At 41.9% G+C, this 18,524-nt stretch overlaps 1 protein-coding gene across 3 annotated transcripts in view; it reads left to right on the forward strand.

Moving 5' to 3' along the window:
- CC2D2A (coiled-coil and C2 domain containing 2A) overlaps nucleotides 1-18,524 on the forward strand; it is a 52,309-nt gene that overhangs the window by 33,273 nt on the left and 512 nt on the right. For 2 of the 3 annotated variants that reach the window (XM_083630055.1, XM_083630056.1), the window contains exons 23-35: nucleotides 1,382-1,487; nucleotides 1,881-1,990; nucleotides 4,380-4,476; nucleotides 6,033-6,134; nucleotides 6,313-6,489; nucleotides 8,999-9,202; nucleotides 9,411-9,500; nucleotides 11,343-11,456; nucleotides 12,975-13,109; nucleotides 13,360-13,482; nucleotides 14,774-14,832; nucleotides 15,961-16,138; nucleotides 17,178-17,479. In XM_083630055.1, coding sequence (XP_083486181.1) covers nucleotides 1,382-1,487; nucleotides 1,881-1,990; nucleotides 4,380-4,476; nucleotides 6,033-6,134; nucleotides 6,313-6,489; nucleotides 8,999-9,202; nucleotides 9,411-9,500; nucleotides 11,343-11,456; nucleotides 12,975-13,109; nucleotides 13,360-13,482; nucleotides 14,774-14,832; nucleotides 15,961-16,138; nucleotides 17,178-17,366 — 1,684 coding nt within the window. In that variant the 3' untranslated portion in view covers nucleotides 17,367-17,479. Of the gene's footprint in view, nucleotides 1-1,381; nucleotides 1,488-1,880; nucleotides 1,991-4,379; nucleotides 4,477-6,032; nucleotides 6,135-6,312; nucleotides 6,490-8,017; nucleotides 8,039-8,998; nucleotides 9,203-9,410; nucleotides 9,501-11,342; nucleotides 11,457-12,974; nucleotides 13,110-13,359; nucleotides 13,483-14,773; nucleotides 14,833-15,960; nucleotides 16,139-17,177; nucleotides 17,480-18,524 lie in introns of those variants that run through there. The other variant, XM_083630054.1, reaches the window with a different exon arrangement.

Below are 18,524 nucleotides of genomic sequence, written 5' to 3' on the forward strand. Positions count from 1 at the left end.
ATCACAGGTTCTTTTCCTGGCAGAGAGTTGAGTGTGCTACACCTTTTTCAGTCCCCTGTTTCCATTTACCCACTCTGAAAGATGGAGATGGGCATGGAAGAGACTTGATCTGGATTGTGGCTATTCCTTCAAATAAGATCAAGAACCTTAGTCTTTAGTGCTGCAAAGTCTTATTTATGAGAGGTGCATTTGCAACAAACTAGCTCCTGTTGTTCGGTCCCTGCTCCTGCCAACCTAGCAGTTCGAAAGCACGTCAAAGTGCAAGTAGATAAATAGGTACCGCTCCGGTGGGAAGGTAAATGGTGTTTCCGTGCGCTGCTCTGGTTTCGCCAGAAGCGGCTTAGTCATGCTGGCCACATGACCCGGAAGCTGTACGCCGGCTCCCTCGGCCAATAAAGCGAGATGAGCGCCACAACCCCAGAGTCGTCCACGACTGGACCTAATGGTCAGGGGTCCCTTTACCTTTACCTTTACCTTTACCCTTTATATAAACAGTGTAACTAAATAAAATTAAATAAAAGCAGAGCGTGGTCACTTAGCCTGGAATAACTGGCATGATGGATCCAGATAAGATAATGATTAGGACAGATGTTCCTTTTACTCAGGGTCCCCTTGACACACACTGTGGAGCTCTCACTACATTGTTGAGTCTCCATGTCTAATGGCCTTTTCACAGTCCACACTTTGGCTTTCGACTTCTATCCACACTGACATCCTTTGTCCAGAACTGGCAGATCCAGACCATTGGCAACCAGGGTCTTTTCCTCCTAAGGAGCGGCAGATGGAGTACCTGTCTCTTAGAGCTGGTGGGGAATTCTCATCCTTTGGTTTCTGCAGCTTCCATCCTGATTTTAGTGTGGTTGCACCATAAGGTGAGATTTGTGATCTGCCCATTTTGGTTAAAGGATCTACTCATGCTTCTGAAACACTCTTGACAACTCCTGTATTGCTTGCCTTGGCAAAGTTATTATCGGAAGAGCATAATTCAATAGCATACATTTCCTTATATTGTTTGAATAGTAAGAAAAAGTGAAGTCATCAAAAGCTATATAACATGCTAATTTTAATACTTACATATTATTGTTAGCAAGCCTAACAATGAATTTATTATATTTATATAAAAGTGTATTACAACTTCAGGCAGCCTCATTTTGATTGGAATTATATTACATCCGTAAGTAATGTTTTTAAAAAATCCCAGGGAAAAACATTGCAGCAGAAAAACATCTGCCCTGCAAAGCTTTCTTACAAAGGTAGTGAATTATATATATATATATTATTTTTTTGCAGAATTATATTTTATTCAGTTTTCAGTGTACCTGTATTTTTTCATGGTCTTCTTGGAAATTCACTGTGATTTAAAATATTTCTTCCTCTCTAGCAAGCTTCAGCAGCCATCTAAATCATCATGGTCCTTCAATGAGATGTTTGCTGCTTCTGCCCCCCCACAGAGCCCAGCCCACAGCGTAGACTGGGCCTTTAATCAGGTAACACCAAGCACCAGCCAGACGCAAGTTTGGAAACTGCTATATCAGATCTGACTATTAGTATAGAAAAAACCCCAGAACATTTATTTTAGAAATATATTTCATGAGTTTGCAGCTATTTAAAAAAAAAAAAAATTCATAGAAAACTGGGGTTTGTTGTCTCCTATTTCCTTATAACTCCTCAAGGTAATTCAGTTTGGTTCCATATCTTCTTATACTAATCTAAAAGTAATGGAATATTTATCCTTTTCTGGAAAGCATAATTCATACACTTTAGCAATAATCAGATGATTGGTAACCATCTTGGAAAGTTAATACTTGCCATTAAATAATTTGCAAGCATCCTTCTGCACACTTTGGAAAAACGTGAGTGCTTTGTCTGTTTCATTGTAGGTCTTAGTCCGACCTTTTGTAGAAGTTTCTTTTCAGCGAACGGTTTGCCGAACAACCACTGCTGAAGGACCAAACCCAAACTGGAATGAGGAGCTTGAACTTCCATTTAGGTGTGAATGCATCTTCTGAAATGTTTAATTCTCTGCCTCGTGGTATGACAAATGATAGCCTAGTGTGAATGTTTAAGTACTCCCTGCTCTCTCCGTATAACCTAAATAGCTAGCTTTTGACTTCTGAATTCAGGAGCACTGTTGAGGCGGCAGGGTAATGCCTCAAGCCTTTTTCTGATATTGGTGTCACCAGTGTATGGTGGTGCTAGAGTCCGGCTTTCTCGCTGCTACCACCATGAGGTCTCTGTTTGCACTTGCTTTGCTTTCTCTTATTAGATGGCTTCCATTGGCTTGTCAGGGAGAAAGAAAAGATGTGTAGTTGAGATGGGCAGTCAATAGAATTGCCCCTTCCCCAGGCTCTGCTAATCCCAGTTTCAAGAGAAATGCGGTGGGTAGGCTCTACTCCATCTCATAAGCATTTCCGATAGCAATTCCATGAACTGCTTTCCATAGAAGTTAGTGAGATGCGCTGATGTACCTGAAGGAAGAGCTCTGGCAAATGGAGTTTGCGCACCACTGCTCCTTCTTGGTCTGCAACCTAGCACTGATTATCAATGTGCTCGATATTTGAGCAACATGAAACATTCCTTGATATGTACTGAGTTGAATAGGATCCAGAATGCAGCAGTCTGATTGGTCCTAGAACAATAGGATCCAGAATGCAGCAGTCTGATTGGTCTGCAGGAGCCACCCAATCCAACTCCAGGTGGAAGTGAATCCGCAACCTGATTGGCCTACAAGAGAATCCCAGAATTAGCCAATCACGTGGGGCCCATTGCGTAAATAATGTATATAAAGCAGACATTTCGGGGGGACTTCCATTTCACTACTATGAGCTGAATAAAGAGCATGAAATCCACAATCGACTCCCAAGTATATTTCACTCCTGAACACAGGAAAACTTTTTCACTGGCTAAGTTAAATGCTTTTTTGCCATCAGTATTTATGGAAAGTTAATCAGGCTACCTGAGCACCTGACAGATTGTCCTTATTAAAACAGCTTGGTGTAAACGTTAGTTCAGGTTATTCTCGGCTGCAATTTTTGGCGGGGCATAAGAACCTGTTTCATCTCAGCTTGGGAAGATTCACTTGGAGTTTAATTTTATGTCTCAATTTTAATGACAGATTCCAACCAAGATCTCAGAAAGATTATTTCTATAGCCATGAAAATCAGGTCACCTTTGTTAAAGGGAAGATGAGTTCTGAGTAGATTATCTGTATTTTTAACTAGTTGGATTTTGTTATACTTTTGTTTGAAAAGCCACTTTTTGTTTGCGTTTATACCGTATTTTTCGCTCTATAGGACGCACTTTTTCCCCTCCAAAAATTAAGGGGAAATGTTTGTGCGTCCTAGGGAGTGAATGCAGGCTCCTTGGCTTCAGCGAAAGCAATGCAAAGCCTCCAAAGCGCAGAGGGAGCGCTCCCTCCGCGCTCCGGAGGCTACGCGTTGCTTTCGCTGAAGCCTGGAGAGCGAGAGGGGTCGGTGCACACCGACCCCTCTCGCTCTCCAGGCTTCAGGGATAGCCGCCTGAAGCCTTTGGAGCGCAGTGGGAGCTCGCGCTGCGCTCCAAAGGCTTTGGGGTTAGCTGCACAAAGCCTCCGCAGGGCAGCGGGGTGCCTTCACCCCGCTGCCCTGCGGAGGCTTCACAGGCTGTCCCAGAAGCCAAAACAGCGAGACGGAGCACTGCGCAATGCTCCGTCTCGCTGTTCTAGCTTCGGGGTTAGCTGTGCAAAGCCTCCACAAGGCAGTGGGGTGCCTACATCCCGCTGCCCTCCGGAGGCTTCCCAGAAGCCTGTCCCAGAAGCCTCTGCAGGGCACAGGGATGAAGGCTCCCCGTGCCCTGCGGAGGCTTTGCACGAAGCTAGAACAGCTAGAGGGAGCGCTGCTCAGTGCTCCCTCTAGCTATTCTGGCTTTCGGATGGTCCCGCAAAGCCCCCACAGGGCATGGGGATGAAGGCTCCTCATGCTCTGTGGAGGCTTCGCGCAAAGCTAGACCAGCTATCCTGGCGGCTATCCCAGAAGCCAGGACAGCAAGAGGCTATCTCAGAAACCAGATCCCTCTTGCTGTTCTGGCTTCTGGGATTCAGAATTTTTTTTTCTTGTTTCCTCCCCCCCAAACTAGGTGCGTCCTATCGTCTGGTGCATCCTATAGAGCGAAAAATGCGGTATATGTATTTTCCTTTCTTTGTTCTAGTTGCCTTGGTACTCATACACTCTATCTGATGTTTATGGTCTATATACCAAATAAATAAACTGAAGGAAAGCGGTGGGGGGGGCAGGGAGGAGTGAGAGGGAAGAGGCACATAAACTGGAACTATATATGTATGATTGCAAATTGTACAGAGTTTTTATTTCAGACGTTTCTCTCATTTTTTTATAATGTTCCAGAGCCCCAAATGGTGACTACAGCACCTCCAGCTTGCAGTCAGTGAAGGATGATATCTTCATTAACATTTTTGATGAAGTATTGTACGATGTCCTAGAGGTAAAAAACAAAAACAAAATCTCAAGAGTTATGTTGACTGTGTATGCATAATAAGGAGGTCAAGGTATAAGGAGCCTGGCATGTTTGCCCGAATGGAGTCCAGTGATGAAAAGCCTCTGGAATCTGCCCAGGATTCATCAGCTGGCTCCTTGTGGCCAGCCCATATCAGCTTTTGTGGGCTGAACTGTCAAGCACTAGTCTCTGGCAGAGATGGGGCAAGAGATCAGGGCTGGGCCAAAATAGAGAACGCAGCGTCTGTCACGCAGAAGCCAACAAATGTTGGGCAGTCTTGGTAGCCAAGCATTAGTCTCTCAATCTGGTTCAGTTGCACTGTGGCAGTGCGACACAATTTGCATGCACTTGTCACTGCAGACAGTATCTGATGAAGTGACATAACACTTGCATTATGTAGGCTGATGGACCACTGCTTTTGACAGATCCCACCCCCACCCTTTAGACCCAGATACATAGGTTTCAGTATAAACTCAAATATTTTCTGGCGCAAACCTAAAGGTGCCTATTTAAAATTTCTATAAGACATTTTGCTATTAAAAAATGAAGGCAGGCAGCTTGCAAAGGAGCAGGCCTTTGCTGCCTTAACGACAAGGTTTCTTTTGTCCAGAGCAAACTTACCTGGAAGGATTGCTCAGTGATTCTGACTCCTGGACGCCTAAGTTCAATGTCTAAACCACACTGGGCTTCTGCAAAAGGCATTGCAACGTTTTGGCTTTTAGTTATAAATGCGAAGGATCTTACAAAGAGGTGTTACCATTTAAACGGCTAGTGTGAAGTACAAAGAAATGCTCTGCTCTTGTCTGGTCTCTCGTGTGTGTGTGTGTGTGTGTGGTTTGGTGCTATAAGGGTAGGAATATTTTCTACCCAAGAACACTTTTGCATCATGATGCAGTGCAGTTTGTGGAAGTCTTCTGTTTCAGGGAATGCAACGAGGAGCCAGGGCACTGCTTAAAGCAGCTTCAGTAAAACCCAGAGCCACCTCATATTTTGACATTGCACAACCCCTGCAAAAGTTTTTATAATTCATCCCACCCCCACACAGCCAAAATATCCTCCTCACTTTAATGGGGAGAATAATGCAATAATGGCGAGTAAAGGTAAAGGGACCCCTGACCGTTAAAGTCCAGTCGTGGATGACTCTGGGGTTGCGCGCTCATCTCATTTTATTGGCCAAGGGAGCCGGTGTACAGCTTCCAAGTCATGTGGCCAGCATGACTACGCCGCTTCTGATGAACCAGAGCAGTGCACGGAAATGCCCTTTACCTTCCCACCGGAGCGGTACCTATTTATCTACTTGCACTTTGACGTGCTTTCGAACTGCTAGGTTGGCAGGAGCTGGGACCGAGCAACGGGAGCTCACCCCGTCGCGGGGATTCGAACCGCCAACCTTCCGATCGGCAAGCCCAAGGCTCAGTGGTTTAGACCACAGCGCCACCCGCGTCCCTAATAATGCAGAGTAGCTGTGTTGAAAAAGGAGAGGCATGGGAAGTAGCCACTTCATTTCTGGAAGAATTTGTCAAGAGTTTTGTGACTTTTCTTAGGATGATCGTGAAAGAGAATGTGGCGGAGTTCATACGCGTGTCGAGAAGCACTGGCTTGGTTCTGTTCGGATTCCATTTACAACCGTATATTTTCAAGCAAGGGTAAGTAAACATGAACAGGCAGAGGAGCATTAACATTTTTGGAGCCTTATGCAATGAATAAAAAAAAATCAAAATAAGGCATCCTTTTTATTATTAATAAAATAATATTGTTGCCATTCGTGGCTGCTTATGCTCAACTGCATATTGTTACATGGCGTTTTTGTTTTTTTGTTTTTAGATAGATGGTACATTTAAGGTAGATATTCCTCCAGTTCTTCTTGGATACAGTAAGGGAAAAAATCTTGGAATTGAAAGAACCTATGATTCCATTCGAAATCTGAGTGAAGGATCATATCTATCACTGTTTATTACTATTGAACCCCAGCTCATTCCTGGAGAATCAGTTCGCGAAAAGGTAAATCTCTTCGTGTTTTACTTCTGGGCATGTTTTTAAAATCTACAGCATAGTTCACTTACCCCTTAACTGCTGAGCTTGACCAAAGATAGTGGAGCCAATAGTCATATAAATGACCTGTGAGTTCCTGCTGGAGTGACTTATTTTCTGAGCCAATGTGTATACACTTATTTTAATAGACTGTAAGCATGTGTAAGGGCAAGTGGCAGTAAAAAAGTAGGAAATACATCACTTTTAGAACTAGACTGAGTGGAAACCTGATTAGCAATACAGTGGTACCTCAGGTTACATATGCTTCAGGTTACATACACTTCAGGTTACAGACTCCGCTAACCCAGAAATAGTGCTTCAGGTTAAGAACTTTGCTTCAGGATGAGAACAAAAATCGCGCTCCGGCGGCGCGGCAGCAGTAGCAGGAGGCCCCATTAGCTAAAGTGGTGCTTCAGGTTAAGAACAGTTTCAGGTTAAGAACGGACCTCCGGAACGCATTAAGTACTTAACCCGAGGTACTACTGTAAATAAGGTGATTTGATTGACCAAATGCATTACTTAACTGTGGCAGTGCTATTGTCTGAAATAAGTAATTGCAATTGTCACAATTCTGGCACTGCTGTTCCTTACGGCTCTCAGGTGTGCTGTACGGCGGGACATGATGGATTCCTACATCCTCTCTTTACAGAGGTCCTAGAGAGAGTAGCTGAGTGCAAGGAATCGAACAAGCCAAGCATAGGAGATGAGCTCAGCTTAGCTCTCCTCTCGACATCTATGGCAGTTTGTTAGCATGCATGCATAAATGCTTACATATATATGTGGCCCTTTACAAAGTAATGTAAGCAACGAAAGAAGCTCTTTAGATTTCACTGACCTCATTTGTTCTCTTTCAGAATCAATGTTAGCTAGTTTCCTTCAAGACAGAATCCAGACTCTTAAGAGTTAGAAAGGAAAGGATGTACCCTGGAGTTGCAGCAAAAAGCTATACTACCAACCTTTTTAAAAGTAGTAGCTAGAACCAAAATTTCAGTCTGTTGGAAGACAGTCACTATCAAAATGCTAGCTAGACAGTGCTATTAAACATAGTAGATAACTCAGAGGGAACAAGTCAGGTAAGAAATTTCACAGATCAGCTATTTATTGTGCCTTAAGTTGCTAAGATGAGAATAGAATGTATTTTGCAGGGGGCGGTGGGTGTTAACTTCTTTTTTGCATCAGTTCTTTTAATGTGATTATTCTCTTTTTAAATCTTCTATCTGATAGAACCTCATAGTTTCCTGAAATTTCCAGAAGGTCTCTTCCCTCTAGTTTATGCAAGCACAATCCATGCTATGTGTCATAGCATGGAGACCACGCAGAATACCTAAACCTCCCCCCACCCCTATTATTACTTCTAAGCTTTCCACTAATACAAAACAATTGGATGTGTGCCTGTAGTTTCTCAGCTGCTTAACTTTGATAGTCTTTCATGTTGCATTTTTTTTACATTGTTCACACCTTTATCTCTTTTCTTGCTTACCTTCCTGAATCTATGTAGATGAATGAAATGCTTAAGAAGGTACAAAATGTTCATACTTCTTATTTTACAGTGGTGGTGATCTGTTATAATTGTTTCATGTGTCCATGGCCTAACAGTTTTTGTTAATGTAGTATTTTGTCTATAAGGTGCAAATTAATATAGGGCAAATTCCTATGTGTTTAATTGTTGCGCTAAAAAATTATGGGCGGCAGTTTTACTCAGAGTAAACCCACTGAAATTAATTGACATGACTAAGTTAGGTCCATTCATTTCAATGGGTTTACTCTGAGCAAAAGTTGTTGCCAAATAGTCTGTAAGAAACTGTTTTTAAACCAAAGGTGCAAACATTTCTGCAAAGTTTAGAGCCAGCTAGAAGAAAGATGGGAGTGATGAAATTCTGAGTTCTCCAGCCACCATGGGCCACCATGTTGCAGTGAAAGTCAGTCATAGAAAGGTCTCTGGACAATTCATGCTTTGTGCATCCCATAGATTCATTTTTTGCTGTTTGGAAAATTTGAAAAGTGTAAATTGGTATTTATTTTAATGGGAATCTAGAAAAGCATCAGTACCATTTTAGATGTCTGGCCAGATAAATATTATATTATGATAGTTAAATATACAGTTCCTTCCTTTTTCTGTATGAAGATGTATGGAATATGCCCATTCTTTATCTAGAATTACAGCACCCACTCCCTATCAGCTGTTCTACCAGTTTATTCCTGACCACCTAACACCAGAACAAATTAGATATTACAGCGTTTTCATTGTGACTGGTAATACTGTACTTCCTGGTATAATATAGAATTCTGAGAGACATGAAAGTTGCACGCAAAAACCTTGAAGGCTGCATCTAGACAACACACCAAAATCACAGTGTGTTATCATCGTCTTGTACTTGAATGGAGGGCATAGTTGTCCTATTCATGAAGCGGGGATGTGGTGGTGGGAGGGAGAATTCATAAGCAAAATCACATGCACTTAACTTGTTTCCCCCCCAAGTTTGACACCCAGGAAGATGAACAACTTCTCCAAGCAGCTGAGAGGTACCAAGCTGACTGTGCGCTCAAGTTTCCAGGTCGCCAGTGCCTGATGACTGTAATTGACATCAATGGGAAAACAGTCTTCATTACTCGATACATCAAACCTCTGAACCCACCAGATGAGCTCCTACGGGTTCATGCCGACAATCCCCAAGAAACGTCAGTAAGTGTTTCTCATGCAATAGAGGAATATGTTTTCAGTGATGGGTCAGAAAACAGGCTAGGAATCCAATCCAATAAGTGTGTGTACTGTATATGTCTAAGAGTTTGGTGGTTGCCATGATATAGTCAGTTAGGCTCTGGGTTTCACTGGCAGCGTTGGCAGCAACAGCACCAGACTGATGGAGTGTTCTCTTCTTGTTTATGTGTAGGAGTTGGTGGCCCGCTATGTTGCCTTGATTCCTTTCTTACCTGACAGTGTATCATTTGCTGGAATCTGTGACTTGTGGAGTACATCAGATGTAAGTTAAAGGCTTAGATTTTATGTTATTTATTTATTTATTTTATTTACTTACTTATTTACAAAGTAATAATCATAAATAAATAAGAATGAAAATGTGCGAATTTATTGAATTGGCCAAATAGACGGCGGCAATCAGAATACAAACTAATCAAAATTTAAGGAAAGAATGGGTATGTGTTGATGGATATATGTTAAAACGATGTTCCAAAAGTGATGTACTGATATGTTTAGACTGAGATCCACAAAGTTAAAAGGAAACAGAGATAAGATTTTACGGTTAATAGCATAATATACCGTTCAAACACAATTTAAAAGATACCGTAACAAAGCTCATAGTGCTAAACATGGGTGGAGGGAAGTCACAGAGGGTGATAAATAAGTAAAAGTATTTGGAGATATGTATGTTGAATGTTTTGTTAGAATGTTAAAAGAAGGTTGATCTATTTTTGTTCACATCATTGTAATACTGTGATGTGGTAAGAACTAAATGGGAAAAAAGAATGAAAATGTGCACTCCACCACCGAGACCATTCCATTGTAACTATCCAACCTCCCAAAATTTCAACACCCCTTGCAATGGTTTGACCCTTTTCCATTTTAACAGTACAATTTCTACAATCACCCTCCATATCTCCTCAAAATCATTTATCCTGCATATTCCCTGTCTTACCTTAACATGAATAGCTATATCCCACACCTCTTTATACGATTCTTCCATTTTATATTCTGCTTGCCCTTTCCACTTCCTAGCTATAATAACTCATGCAGCCGTCAATAAATTTGTGAGCAATTCCTTCATAGCCTGTGAACCTCCCACCCCGTCGTAAATTGATAATAATGCTACCTCTGGACTTTTGGTAAGCTTTAACCCAGTGATTTCTGATATCTCCTTAAAAACCCTTTGCCAAAAAATTGTACATATTTACACCCCCACCACATGTGTAGAGTTCTTCTTAATGTCAGCTATCATCTATGGATTAATTCATCAGCTGCTGTAGTACAGTCTCAGAACAGAATCAATAAACTTACAAGAATTTAAATTTTTGGGAGGAAAAATTGATAATTGATTTTTAAATTCTGTGGGGTTGACCTTTTTGAGTTCATTGTGATTTTTTTTTTGCTACAGAACTATCCTTCGGCTACTATGTGTGCCTAGAATGCACAGTTCAAGGTCCAGATTAGATAGAATGAAGAGCTAATTGCTGAGGCACTGAATCCTCTTTAAAAGGTTCTGGGTTCTTTATGCCAGAAATGCTCTTAGGTCAAAACCAGAATCTAATGCCTTAAATATAAATAGATCCCAAATCCTGTCATTATGGTGAAGTTCCATATCAGAACTGCAGGCGGAGGTTCTTTCCACAGACACCTGAGAGACTTTATCCAGTCTGTTTTTACAGTCCACCTCCACAGAACTTTGAATTGTAGGAGACGGGAACATTGCATGCACTTCATTAACCTCAAAAGCTGCTTGTCTGCTTTTGTTTCTAGTTGTTTGGTTCATTTACGAACTAGAAAGATGGTGTGTATCTTTTTAATAAGAAAATGTTTTTCTTCATCTATATATTTATTTTTCATAGTTTTCATATGCCTTTCATGGTTCATAAATTAACCGTTAAAATGAATAGAGTTTGGAGCAATGGTTTGCCAAGTCAGACGTCATGTAAAATCACAGTTCAGCTTCTTTGATTCTAGTTTGAATTGAGCCAAAATCTTTGGGGACATAAACGTATTTCCAGACAAACAGAGCCATACTTTATGGGAGGAAGATTCTTGAACAGTGCAGATAAACTAGAAACATTGGCTATATTGTTAATGCAACTTGTTTGCTTGCATTCATTAGCAATTCCTTGATCTTTTGGCTGGAGATGAAGAAGAACACGCTGTACTCTTGTGCAATTATTTTCTTGCTCTTGGCAAAAAGGCTTGGCTTTTAATTGGAAGTGCTATTCCTGAGGTAAGTCAGTAATTTATTTATACTCCAACAAACTTCCACATGCCTGAGAATGCAGTACACACGCTGAATGAATTGCGTCACAAATAATGGTCAGATTTATATTGTAGTCAAACTTTTTAAGCAACTTTGTCGGACAAAGGCATGATGCAAGCAAGACTCTGGTTTTGATACTGTTATCAATAAAAAAATTAGTGGTTGCAACTTAATCTTCTTCAGATGGAATTGAATGGTATTGCATGGATCAAATATCTGGTTGTACTAGACTAGGCTATTTGCAAGGACCCATAATAAGATAGAGATATTTTCCCCTGCTTCCTAATGCTGGTCTAAGTTACATGGCAAATTTACTGTGTGTGCTCAGCCCTACAAATTTCCCCAGAGAATATGTATATTTGCCTAGAGTTGAAGATAATTACCGTATTTTTTGCTCTATAAGACTCACTTTTTCCCTCCTAAAAAGTAAGGGGAAATGTGTGTGCGTCTTATGGAGTGAATGCAGGCTGCGCAGCTATCCCAGAAGCCAGAACAGCAAGAGGGATTGCTGCTTTCACTGCACAGCGATCCCTCTTGCTGTTCTGGCTTCTGAGATTCAGAATATTTTTTTCTTGTTTTCCTCCTCCAAAAACTAGGTGCGTCTTGTGGTCTGGTGCGTCTTATAGAGCGAAAAATACGGTACATAGTCCTCTCAGGTGTTCAAAGCGCCTCACATTTACTATCTTCTTGTAGTTCTCAAATACACCCTCATAGGAGAAAGATATTACTTATCTCCTGCTGAGGCTAAGAGAGATGAGTTGCCTAAAGCCATCTTGTGAGTTCATGAAAGAGGAAATAATTCAAAACAAGGAATTATTGGTCTGTAGCTAAGAGCCTTGTCCATTATACTTACAACACCCTGTCCACCCTCCAAGTTAAAACACCTTAAATCTTAGTAGGCAGTTTGTGCTTCAACATGAGGCCTGCTAAAGAAAAACTTAATTTTTAAAAACTTGGAAGTTTGGTGCATGCAACCTGTTACAGGAATCCATACATTGTAGAATGTCCTAGATTTTACTCTATGCAACGTTTAGCAGCCCCTGCCAAGGCAGTGTGAAACTGCAAGTCTGTGAGTAATTGGAAAGTCCTGATCTTGCATTGGACAGAATTCATTAATACCAAAGGACTGGATACAAAATATGTAAAATAGTATTGTTTCATTGGACAAACTTCTGTTGGCAATGGAGTAGACAGGTTTCCAGTTACATGGAATTCTTCACTGTGCAAAATGGGGAAATAGTTCATCCTGTTTAGCGGCTTAGCAAGAATAATATTTTTTCAGCGTACGAATTGCAGATATAATCCCCAAAGTGTCTGCTTGGTAGCCTTCACAGAGGCTACTGCAGAGAAAATGAGCTGAAACTTATATCACATACATCAGCTGCACCCACTACTAAGTTCTGAGGGGTAGGAAATGCATGTAAAATGTAAATATATCCTGCATTGGAAAAGCAAGGTTTGAAGGAACTTGACAATTATTTCCAGGGACCAACAGCCTATGTACTAACTTGGGAGCAGAATCAGTATGTGATCTGGAATCCAAGTTGTGGCCGTTTTTATGGACAGTATGATGCCTTCTGCCCCTTGCAGAGTGTGGGCTGCCTCATTTCCTGTGACAATGTAAGTAATTCACATCTCTCTATCTGCCATTCTTTGAATTTACGAAGCTGCCTTATAGTGAGTCAGACCATTCGATTCATTTAGGCCAGGATTGTTGACTGATAGCAGGTGCTCTGGCCAGCTGTTCAAAGAGAGTGGGGGGAAATTCCACTGGCTCTTCCATGAATCAAAGTTAACTCAAACAGAGGGCATCAAGTAGTACTGATTTGTGGTTAAGATGAAGAAAGTAACTAAAAAAGTTCTCTTTCAGGTTTGGTTCAATATTCAACAATATGATTCTCCACTAAGAATAAACTTTGATGTCAGCAAACCAAAATTCTGGAAACCCTTCTTTTCAAGAAGTTTACCATTTCCTGGTCTCTCCAGTGTGCAGGTATTAGGATTTTTAATTTTATAGGGCTGCATAGAAATAATATCTGCATCCTTTCATCTGTATCTGAAATTGTTTTGACCTTAAGGGAGAGATTACAGGACAGATACGTTAAAGAACTGTAACAAAATGAGAGGTAAAACTTATTTTACTATTTTAGGAAATGCAATAATGAATTTTGCTTGCTGAAAACATTTGCATGTGGTTTGTTCCACAAACTGGATACCAATTAAGACTGCATTCCTACCTTATTCATAAGCATGGAAAATCAGAATGTTTCAAATAGCATTGCAAAATGCTTATTATAGTATGCAGATGCTTAAGCCTAGGATAACGCTGAGATGATTTTGCAACAAGGAGATGAGGTAATATTTTGTAGTGTGGGAATCGTTCTCCTTAAGTACCCAGAGAAAAACTTCAGTTGCTATATTTGCATTCCCAACTTCTTACTATATACAGATTTTTCCAGATAATCAGGGAGTTGGGAATCTCTCTCCTAAGTTTGGAGTCTAATGTCCATCAGAATTTGGGAACATTATCCAGCTAATGGGAGGGAGTAGAGAAACAATCTGAAGTTCAGCTTTTAGCACAGTACTGAGAATCAGAGAACTGCAAGTTGGATGAAGACAAAAAACTCTGGCTACAGGGACTCTCTGGGGTTCCTGTGTAGGTTTGTAGATTCCCTGCTTGCTGCAAGAGTGCCCACTTTAAGGTGCCTACCACAGGTACAGTTCTCCAGTATAAACGGCCTCGGTCCAGTATACCTGAAGGAGCGACTCCACCCTCATTGTTCTACCTGGACACTGAGGTCCAGCGCCGAGGGCCTTCTGGCGGTTCCCTCTCTGCAAGAAGCCAAGTTACAGGGAACCAGGCAGAGGGCCTTCTCGGTAGTGGCACCCACCCTGTGGAATTCCCTCCCACCAGATGTCAAAGAGAACAACAACTACCAGACTTTTAGAAGACATCTGAAGCTTTTAATGTTGGATGTATTGCAGTATTTTAATATTTTTTTGGAAGCCGCCCAGAGTGGCTGTGGAAGCCCAGCCAGATGGGCAGGTTATAAATAATAAATTCTCCTTCCCCTTCCCCTTCCCCTTCTCCTCCTCCTCCTCCTCCTTCTTCTTCTCCTCCTCCTCCTTCTTCTCCTCCTCCTCCTCCTCCTCCTCCAGGTCTTGTGGGTGGCAGAGTAGGTGGGTTGAAGTATCAGTATATCCCAGTACATCTTAAAAGCAAGATTGCATATTTCACATTATGTAAATCCTGAATTATACCTTACCCCTTCATATTTTGCTAGCCTGACGAACTAGTCTATCAACGGGTGGACAAGACAGCTGCCCTAGAACTGCAGAACAGGTACCCATGTCTATTGAATGTGTTTTGCAACCGCATTTAACCATGACATACATCAGATGTCAGGTGTATGGGGTTTTAAGAGGAGAGGCAGTACCTCTGGTCCTTCTGGGGTAGTTTGTCCACCTTTGGACCACATCAGCGAGGCCAAAGGTGGGGGGGGGTCTTGCTATTTGGGCAGCCCAGCACCTCCATACACACACTCTGAAGAAAAATGAATGCCAGCAATATCAAATGTCAGTTCCAATTGGATATGGAATCCTTGGTGGTTCCGATTGTGAAATTATTTGATTCATAGCTCTTTTAAGTTCAATACTTTATAAAGGGATCTGGAAAATTCTAGTGACTTGGACTACCGTCTTTTTCGCTCTATAAGACGCACTATTTCCCTCCTAAAAAGTAGGGGGAAATGTGTGTGTGTCTTATGGAGTGAATGCAGGCTGCGCAGCTATCCCAGAAGCCAGAACAGTGAGAGGGATCTGTTCTAGCTTCTGGTTTAGCCACACGAAGCCTCTTCAGGGCACGGAGAGCCTTCATCTCGCTGCCCTGAAGAGGCTGCGCAGCTATCCCAGAAGCCAGAACAACAATCCTTCTCAATGTTCTGGCTTCTGGGATTCAGAATATTTTTTTATCTTGTTTTCCTCCTCCAAAAACTAGGTGCGTCTTATGGTCTGGTGCGTCTTATAGAGCAAAAAAATACAGCACTTTATTATGCAGCCATTTTGGTTGCCTTGCAATATATTTAGTTTGGCCCTCTCCAAGTTTGACATTCCATAACATCCTGACTTTGTTCTAACAAATAGCTGAAGAAAACTAGTAAATCAGACGAGCTTAAAACTTTTATCCCAAGGATCTAGTTTTTTAGATATAGGTTATTTTACCAGAGGAGCATTCAATAATGTAAGGCTTGGTCCTCCTCCAGTCTGAAATGATGCTTGAGAATTAGGTTTGCCACCTCGGTTTCTTACATAAGCATGTTGTGGAGAAGTCATTGAAATACGGAATGCCTGTGGAATTTCAAATCTGGCTGTAATTGTGGAATTCTAAAGATCTCTAGTGTGCTTGTGAAGCCACAGTTGCACTGGAGCAGCAAAATTTCAAATGCAACTTTTAAAACATTTTAAAATGCAGACTTGAGAAGATACTGAAAGAAAAGATCATGGGTTGGAGGCCAAGACACTTGACACGTTGGAACAGATACTGTACCTCTACCCTTCGACACTTCTTACCTCTGCTGGAAAAAAATCAGGGCAAAGATGTAGAGGATGACCATCAGGCGGAATTACAGAAGCAACTAGGAGATTACAGGGTAATGTATAGAATAACGCCCCCTAGGGAACTGGGAGTTTAGTAACATTACTGGGATTATAGGATAGTGCTTCCCTGCCTCCCCCCAGGGTGATGTTTGTATTGGGGCCTAGCAGTAATTCACTCCACGTGAATGATGAAATCTCCCCATTCTAGCTTGTGATACAGTGAAAGCATTTTGCTGACTTATTTGAAAGTAGTCTAGAAATGTGTCTCTTACGGTAAGTTTTCCAAAGCTTAACAAGTTTTTCTTGCTGGCGAGGGAGGGCATCAACTGGCCAGCAGCATGGGTGGTCCACCTGGGCAGGGGCGAAGTGTGCTACCTGCTATTGTACTACGATGACAAGCACAGAAGTGTAATGGTGAACAATGCTTCAATCTAAGAGAAAGCTAGCTGTCAAGATACCCCAGTCAACAGAGGTCTTCCCTAGGGCAGGGGAGGGTGGTCGGGAGGAAGGCATGCAGTTGATTTGTTGTTCTCCCAGTCATCTTGAGCCAAGAGATTCAATTTACCTTAAGTCAGACATGGCCAAACTTGGCCCTCCAGATGTTTTTGGGACTACAATTCCCATCATCCCTGACCACTGGTCCTGTTAGCTAGGGTTGATGGGAGTTGTAGTCCCAAAACATCTGGAGGGCCAAGTTTGGCCATGCCTGCCTTAAGTGGAAGGGCTGGCCCATAATTGCAGAATGTATATGGCATCACTGCATTCATCATAACATCTACAGTGGAACCTCGGGAGAAAAACGGCTCTAAACTTGAACATTTTGGCTCCCGAGTCATTGTTCCAGTTTTTGAATGGTTTTCGGAAGCTGAACGTCCAGTGCAGCTTCCGATTAGCTGCAGGATGTTCCTGCAACCAATCAGAAGCCACGCCTTGGAAGTCGAACGTTTTGGAAGTTGAACGGACTTCCGGAATGGATTCCGTTCGACTTCCAAGGTACGACTGTATTTCATTTTCTTAGTGGCCAACTGAGTCCAGAGGTCCAGATATGTGGGTAAACTGATATTTTTTTACATTTTCCCCTCTTACTTGCAGGTGTCAGGATTTCCTATCCACATGGCATTTTCAGAGGTTACACCTTTAGTGGAGGCGGTGTATAGCACTGGAGTTCATAGCATTGATGTTCCAAACATAGAGTTTGCATTAGCTGTGTATGTTCATGCATACCCTAAAAACATTCTTTCAGTGTGGATTTATGTTGCTTCACTGGTTCGTAATAGGTAAGAGTTACTCAGACTTACTTTTTACTTGTAGTATTTAAATTCATTAGTATCATCTTATGATTTTGTATTAAACTCTAGATCATTAAAATGTGCAAATTAAAATGCTGGAAGGAGTCTCTTAATTTGATCAGTTTTCTGCAATGCCCCATTAAAGCTGTATAAAACCTTTCAGCTCCAGCCACACTGGAATCATGTGCTCAAAACCCCTGAAGCCATGCTGTGCTATGTATTCACAATTAGGCCAAGCAGCGTAGCAGGTTATTTTCCTGTGATTAAGAATTGCCATAGCAAAGCCAGGCTGCAGAAAACACTTGCTTACCTCTGTTTAAATTCCTCCTGACTTACTGCCATGTCTGTATGGGTTACTCACTCATCAACTTGACATGTGAAATGCTCTAGGAAGTCAAGGTAGCTATTATGTGGTTCTGGCACCTTATTTTCACTGCTCCCGTATGGCAGTATCAGCACAGAAAAGGTATTTGCCTAGTCCTGGCAGCAGTCTGAAGTAAAACAAATTCCTGCCCCCTCCCCCATATCATCTTCATATTTTCTACCCAGGGCCTCTGATGCACAAAGTGAATGCTACTTTTGCTGGAACACAGCTAAAATGTAACAGGGCAGGCATATGATTTCTACATGCAGAAAGGTTGATAATAAGGACCATTTAAAGATGCTACACAAGAGGTGGGACCAATCTGTCTATTGGTTTAACACTGTCTGTACTGCAGATACCTTTCCTGTTTATAGGCTAACAAAACTCAGGGTCAAGATACAAAATTAAAGAGATGGGATGAAACGTCTGTTATTGTCCCTAAATTTCATTCCAGTTGTGGCAGAAAGTTTTGTGCAAATTCATCTTCAGCTTAATGCCATACACAGTTGGAGAGCTCTAGTTCACTTGATGTGCAAACACAGCAGTTACTCATACTGCAGCAGTACAGTCTGACCGTGTCTTGTGCGGAGGTTCCATTCCTGGGGTAAAACGTCTAGGGGAAAGCATGTATACTCAAACCACTCCCCTGGAACCATTGTGCAAGCATGCTCACCTTTCCAGAGCCATGCACTAAGTAGGCCTTGCCCACCTCGCCCACCCCCCACCCCCAAAATGCAGGGGACAACTTGGATTGGCCACAAACACTGGTTTGTTTTGCTTTTCTTC

This window comes from Podarcis filfolensis, assembly GCF_964270895.1.
Source record: "Podarcis filfolensis genome assembly, chromosome: 9".
Lineage (NCBI taxonomy): Eukaryota > Metazoa > Chordata > Lepidosauria > Squamata > Lacertidae > Podarcis > Podarcis filfolensis.